The 7407-nt window shown below is 36.8% G+C and overlaps 1 protein-coding gene across 1 annotated transcript; it reads left to right on the forward strand.

Moving 5' to 3' along the window:
- Nucleotides 1–4990: 4990 nt before the first annotated feature.
- LOC102195258 (granzyme B-like) lies at nucleotides 4991–7107 on the forward strand. Its single transcript, XM_005745704.1, has 5 exons — nucleotides 4991–5172; nucleotides 5296–5440; nucleotides 6045–6192; nucleotides 6377–6637; nucleotides 6777–7107. Exons 1-5 carry the CDS (start codon nucleotides 5127–5129, stop codon nucleotides 6927–6929), a joined length of 753 nt encoding a protein of 250 aa, XP_005745761.1. The 5' UTR covers nucleotides 4991–5126; the 3' UTR covers nucleotides 6930–7107.
- Nucleotides 7108–7407: the final 300 nt, after the last annotated feature.

A 7407-nucleotide genomic window follows, 5' to 3' on the forward strand; every position in this document is an offset into this window, starting at 1 on the left:
CTAGCTGAAGTACGGGGCAAACTGTGTTCCTTTTCACCTCAATACGAAACGAAAATATTACGAAACGCTCTCTGAATACGGAACAATTCGGGATGGTTGGCAACTCTAATAATTAACCTTATGAACAAAATAAAGTTTAACATCAGTAACATCATAGCACCCACCCAGCTGTATAGAAACTCCGTCATGCTAGCTAGTACGCAGCTTAATGTAACTGACTGTAAAAAGTCAGCACAACGAAAATAAACTCCACCTAAACTTGGTTTATATCTGACCCAGATAGACTGCAGGTCATAACTTCTTACCTGAAGTTCAGTTCACCTGACACTCGGACCGGCGGCCGCTTCGGGTCTCTCCTCCTCCTGCCTCCCCTTTACCTTATCCACCTGCTGCCCTCCACCACTTGCTAATATTACTGAATCTGTGGAAGCTCCGCGATAGCCTCCACACGAAGTAACAAATAACGAGCCTATCTAAATCCCAGTAACGTGTTCCTGATTTTGGCATAATAACTAGTTACCGTGCTCGTTACCACAATAATAACGTAGTTACTGTAACGCATTACTTAATAACGCGTTAGTCCCAACACTGGTTATTACTGACTTTAAGAAGTGAAATATAATGATGAATGACATAATTCCAGGCAAATAAATGATGCTTTTAAACAACTTATGTGCGGATTTAATTGTAATATTTCTGAAAATTTGAGAATGTTGTACATGGAACAATACTTTGAAGACTGAGGGACCCTTCATCAGTCATCAGTCATTCATCGGGATTGTTGAGTGATTGGATTACTAGTGCACTAAATGGCTGAAATTCTGTTCCTTGTTAGTAAGCAGAATCCCAACAACTAACAAGACAACATTTCTAGTGTTATTTACACTACGTATTTGTTAACTGGCATCTTTCCCAGAGAAATAACTCATATAAAAACTGAACTTATCCACTTGTTTAACAGAACAGCTGACTGAAAGAGCCTTTTTTACTCTCCATATCAACATCTTGTAAGATTATTTCAAAAATAAACCATAAAACCTGGAGTTTTTACCTTTGAAAGGCAAACATATACTTTAGTTTTCAAGAATGTACCAAAGAGGCTGTGGCCACAAGTGGTCGCTGAGTGTTGCTCACTGTTAGGTGCAAACCAGTGTGACAGTAACCTCATCTTTAAACCACGATAATGAGAGTGCCCGCTGTTTTCACTCTGACTCCATCTCTTTGATTATAACTCAGGAGCCAAAAGATGTGTTAAGAATGCAACACTGGCTCTACAGCGCAGTCCTGCCAAGAAGTTTTCAGGTGTGTGAACGAGGAAGAGAATGTAAAACCTTAGAAACTAATCATGACACAAATATCAATATTAATGAGGACATTCAGGCTTGTTGGGACATGTGCTTTTGACAAGTCAAATTATTCAGTTTCTGTTTATCTTGGAAAAAATGTATGGCTTTACCACCTGTGTAATTGGTGTATGACTTAATTTCTTTACTTGTACAGACAAATCTGAATGAACACAGAGCGATGTAGTTTAGTAAGTGAAACTAGTATTTTAGTAATTCCCCTGTAATTAACTGGAATTTCAATGTGATTATATTTACCTACATGTATTTAAAGGTGGGTAGACTAGAATAAAGGTTGTAACAAGTCAGTTTTTTTGACAGGAAACAAAGAAACTATACTAGAAATTTAAAAAATGTTTTAAAATAATATTCAAAATTCAACTGGTGTGTAACTAATTTTAAACACAGCATAAGGTTTTCTTTTACATAACCTAAGGACTAATTTTAAGTATTGCATAAATTCAGGTATTTTGCAGGAAAGGAAACAGATGATCAAATGATGCTGTAATTTTAAGCAGTGCATTATTTCATGTTAATTTGGAAGAAAAACAAACTATATTTTCCCATCTTGCATTTTGAGTAAGCTGCACTTTTTGTTGTATCAGGTCCTGCATGTGCAACAAAGTTTTTAACACCCTGACACCAAAGTTTCCGTTGTGGCAGTTGGAAGCCTGACAGCAAAAGTAGTTAAGGGGCTTTGCAAGCCAAACTTTTCAGCTTTTGCTTCAGTGCCATCATGATCTACTGCATCACATGCATCTTTCTACAAGTCTCCCTCACAGGTAAGATAAGGTCATTTTTGAAAGACAAGTGAATAAAGCATATTCCTTTATTTTATATAATTATAAGGTCATGAGCAAGAAATGGGCATGATTTTGATATAATCAGTATATTGATTCTACATTCTTTTCTTATGTAAGGGGCTGCTGAGAGCAGTATAATTGGTGGCAGAGAAGCAAAGCCCCATTCCAGACCTTACATGGCATCGCTCCAGTATCAAGAACACCATTCATGTGGTGGGATGTTAATCCGAGAGGACTTTGTTCATTGCATTCATGGCTTCTCAATCATATGCAAACATTTGAGGTCAGTTTTCCCCCTGTGAAACCAGTCATCTGCATAGAACGTCTGAAAAAGATCTCCTTAATCTCATTCCTTAGACAACTTAATTCATATATTTAAAAGATACTTCCATTTAGCAAAATAATTATAACACTGTGATACGCGTACATACCAAGAACGAAACAAATGTGTTCTAAGAAGACTAGAAGATACACATTCATTTGAACAGGCAGGTATTTTGGTTTATGCAGTTCTGGGGAAAAGAGTAGCACTTCAGGCACAAATCAAAGGTGTTTAATCAGGTCTGACAGTTTCATGTATGGAACGCGAAAGTGAAAACAACACAAGGATCCTGACAAATGTGTGCTTTTTACTATGTTTTAGTTTATACTACCACTAGATGTTGCCAAAGTCACCAATTTTTAAACGTATACCAATGGGCCACAAACTGTGGAGTGGCCTCCTCTGGTGGAGCAAAGAGCTACTGCTGGGGTGTTCGTTACCAATACATTCATTGAGTTATTTTAGGAAATTAATGAAAAACTGCAGTAAATATATTTTAGAATTGAAAGCATCAATTTGATTAAAGAGCTCCCAAACACTGTGGATTAACCAGTTTATAGAAACATAAACCTTACACTTTGTGGTGGTCTAATGAAAGTAGTAAACTAGTTAAAGAGCATATTTTTAAATCTGCAACATCTGTCTCTCAGTCACTGCATGGTCCAACCACACTCTCTTATGCTGGTTGGTTAGGCCTCTATTCTGGCCAATGTGGACAAGTACACTGTGTGCTTGGCTGAATACTCTGCTGTTCTCTGTACTGTATTGTAGAGGTTTCCTGTGGATATGTTTTGTACTCAGGATCAGATCTGTTTCAGTTTTCAAGAAAACCGAGACACTGTTTAGACAAGTGAGTGTTGCTCACAAATCAACACTTACCTCATCCTTAAACTATGAGGTGAGAGTGCCCACTGGTTTCACTCTAACTCCGCCCTTTTGATTATGAGTCAGAAGGTGTGTTAAAAAGCAAACCTGGATCTACAGTCAGTGACATTTACACTTGTAGGACCATGTGCTGTTAAAAAGATAAACAGTTCTGTTTCTGTTTTGTTTGTTTTTTTCGGGAAAACCTTTGTGGCTAACTGGTGCATGGCTTTTTACCCATACAGACAAATCTATATTTATACATACAGCTATTTAGTTTAAAAAATAAAACTAATGTTTTAAGTAGTGCTCTTAGTTTTCGGTTTATCCAACTTACTCTTTGCAAATATTAGTTTGAATGAAATGTTATCAGTGTCAGCGTTTTCATTGCCTATCATCTTTGTTATTGTGGTGATCACACAGCAACTATAATCACATTTCACTCTGTGGTAGCCTCTGCTTGCTGCGATCATGTGGCTTTTGCTAGGTTGGTTAGCCCATCTGACTGCTTTCTATATATTGGGATCGTGTAAAACCCCTTAACCGCTGTAGTATTATATCCTGTTCTTCAGGAAGCAGCTTGAAAGTGTAAACAAAGTTTCTGTATTTTACAGCATGTGCAGTAAAAAAAAAAACAAGTGTAGATCGAGCCGTGCTAGATTTCCCACTAATTCCCTGATGTTACAACAAGTAATATTTGGCATAATGTCTAATTAAATGTGAGTTATTGGCTTTGTTAGATCATTTTGAACTCGTGTATTTAAAATAAAACATAGGTGTTTTGTACTAGAGCAAGAGTGTTTTGAAGCTTTTACGAGTTAATGAAATGAGGACGGGCTGCCAGAGGGGATCATCTGCTGTGATTATTAAATTTATGTTTCTGTGAAATTTGTCAGTGACACCCTCAATTATGATGAGAGATTGAACACATCTGAGAGAACATAGAGAGTAAATCAAACATCGAAATTTGTTCAGCTGCACAGATTCAAAGGCAAAATGAGAACGTAAACTTCTAACCTTTTGTTGTGTAAGGCAATGAATGTACTGTTCAACTACGTTTACAGCATTTAGTCAACAAGTTCATGTCCTTATAGAGAATGCTGTAAAGACACCCACCAAACTGGGCTTTAAATAATAAGTTATTATTAAATAATAAGTTCAGAAAAACATGTGCACTGTATGTGCACATGTGATGAAACAAAAGAAAAAGAAAGAAAGAAAAAAGGAAGTAATGTGTGTATAGGGTTCATAGTGAGAGGTGTGAATATCTTTGTACACACCGTGGTTACTATGACGATAATACACGCTTTCCATTTCACGATTTACCACCAACCTTCACCATCTTCCTTTAAAATAAATGTGATCGACAGAAAAAAAAAGGAACTTTCATCAGAGCATAAATTGGAATTATCCTCTCATAGAGGTGTGTGATTTTTAGAGAGGACAACCACAAAACGTAGGATTTTGAATTGAATTAATCTGAATTGCATAAAACCACATGAAGGTGCAAACACACATACAGTATAGAAAAACAATAAATCATTGACAATTTGACAACGTTCGATGCTATCTTGCTTGAGAAGATGGCTACAGACGATTTTTTTAATATGTTTTTTCACAGTTGTGTTTCACATGTAAAGCAGTGAGCAGGGTGTGATATCAACTCCTGTCTGTGCAACAACGTTTTTGACACCTGCCCACAGCGTTTCCGTTGTGGCAGTTGGAAGGCAGACAGCAAAAAGGGTTAGGGGGGCTTTGAAAGCCAAACCTTTCAGCTTTTGCTTCAGTGCCATCATGATCTGCTGCATCATATTCATCTTTCTACAAGTCTCCCTCACAGGTAAGATTTTTGGAAGAGATATAACTAAAGCATCTCACTTTTCCTTTTTAAGGTCATAAACAAGAAATGGGCATGATTTTGATATAATCAGTGTATTGATTTTACCTTCTTTTCTCTCGTGAGGGGCTGCTGAGAGCGGTATAGTTGGTGGCAGGGAGGCAAAACCGCATTCCAGACCTTACATGGCATCAATCCAGTATCAAGCCCAACATTCATGTGGTGGGATACTAATCCGGGAGGACTTTGTTCTAACGGCAGCACACTGCAAGTGAGTGCAGGGGCATTTCTTTTGTTTTGGGTTTCTTTGTAAATCAAGAACTAAAGAAAAAAAGTCCTAAAAATTGGTATTTATGTAACAATTACCCCCCAAAAAGTTAAGGATTTTATCTATTCAAAATATATCACTACTGAGTTATGTTATAAACACAGTTTAACACACATGTTGTAGGTCTCCACTAAGATCCAGCGGCACGTCACTTTCAGACTCACCTATCTATTCAGCAACACATTGTGTCCTATGACACAGGCATTTTAACCCCAGAAAATAAAAACCACACACACACAGATGTCGGTCTAAGTCTTTCATAATACTGTAAAGATGATTTCTCAGCCCAAATTTGTAGAGTCGTGAGCTTTGTAAGACAAATGGATGCAAACTACACTGATCAAATATCCACCACAGCATAACAGTCAAGAACTCGGGTTTTTCCTTGAATTTGTCACCTGTTCAGTATTTAAGCATATTGTAACCTGGCTGAAGAAAATTTGCTGTTATGAGTGTTTCATGGCTGTACTTTATAAACCTTTATTTTTATGTATAATCAGTGTAACTGTATGAGATTTCAGGACATAAAAATGTTACCTTTTTTCAGACATGACAACAGCGGTCCTTGCACAGTGGTGCTTGGAGCACATGACATTAGCAAGAAAGAGAAAAGTCAACAACGCATCAAAGTGGCCAAGTACTACCGTCATCCAAAATTCAACGGGAAATACGATTATGACATCATGTTGCTTAAGGTAAAGCTAATAGGCCATCAAATTTCATTTTAAAGCATTTTTGTGCAGTGTACCTATTCACAGTTAAAGCTTTGTTATGCAATTTCACACTTGTGCTAGGTAGCAGGTGTGAGTGTGTGTTAATTGCTGACCTTTATATATAGAAGAAACTCCCCTTTCAATAACACGTTGCTGTCTTTCACAGTTAGAAAAGAATGCCACACTGAATAAGTATGTGAAGACCACCGGACTACCTAAGAAGAATGGGAAAATACCTGCCAATATTAAATGTTATGTGGCTGGCTGGGGTCGGACTGGAAAAAATATGCCCGCCTCAAATGTTCTAAAGGAAGCCACAGAGAAGATGCAATTCAGCAATGAGTGCAAAAGTATTTGGCAAGCATATTTTAATTCTAATCAAATGATATGCACCAAGTTTACCAAGAAGGATGGAGGAGTTTGCCAGGTAATCAAATGTTAAAGGCAACCAGTACACCATTATTAATATTCAGAAAAACTAGTTTTTGTTCTTTATTCATAACAAGAAAAATGCAATGTTTTTAAAGACGACTTAATCAAGTCTCTCTGCTCTTTTTTTTTTATAGGGCGATTCTGGTGGACCACTTATTTGCAACAAGATGTCTCAAGGTTTAACAGCTTTTACTTTGGCAGATGATTGTAATAATCCAAAATATCCTCATGTCTACACTAAAATTAATTTCTTCATTCCCTGGATCAAGGAAAAAATGAAAGAATAGAGGAATGTTGCATGAGCCACTAGTGAGTGGAGAAGTGGGCTTTTTTCATTTACTGATTAAACAATTTGGTTGAATGGTCTTTGTATTAAAAAGGAATTCAAAAGTTGAAATGTGTATGTCAAGCATTTGGATAAACACACCTGATTACACGCAGATATTGTGTAATAAACTTTAAACTATACCTTTTCATTTTCTGAACTTTTCTTTATTCGCCTTTTCAATTTTGATTTCTAACTTTTAGGAACTTTTTATTTACTTTCATTACTTAATGTTTAAGCCAATGAAGCGTGAGACTGTGGTCTGATCACACCATAGTTCACAGTCATTGCATTCGTGGCTTCGCAATAAAAGTGAAAACCTTTGAAGCTGAACGGTTTTCCTTCTGTGAAACTAGTCTTCAACACAGAAGTTCTAAAACGTTGCCCTTAAACATTCTGTTCCTCTGTTTGATTCTGTTACATGTATTACATGTTTAAAA

The sequence above is a fragment of the Pundamilia nyererei genome, unplaced genomic scaffold, assembly GCF_000239375.1.
Source record: "Pundamilia nyererei isolate P.nyererei 1_Seehausen unplaced genomic scaffold, PunNye1.0 scaffold00163, whole genome shotgun sequence".
In the NCBI taxonomy this organism is placed as follows: domain Eukaryota; kingdom Metazoa; phylum Chordata; class Actinopteri; order Cichliformes; family Cichlidae; genus Pundamilia; species Pundamilia nyererei.

Bases quoted from the DNA above. Each gene is read 5' to 3' on its own strand.
- LOC102195258 (XM_005745704.1), top strand. From the start codon at position 5,127: ATGATCTGCTGCATCATATTCATCTTTCTACAAGTCTCCCTCACAG. The intron at 5,173-5,295 runs GTAAGATTTTTG...TTCTCTCGTGAG, and splicing joins TCTACAAGTCTCCCTCACAG to GGGCTGCTGAGAGCGGTATA. The intron at 6,638-6,776 runs GTAATCAAATGT...TTTTTTTTATAG, and splicing joins AGGATGGAGGAGTTTGCCAG to GGCGATTCTGGTGGACCACT.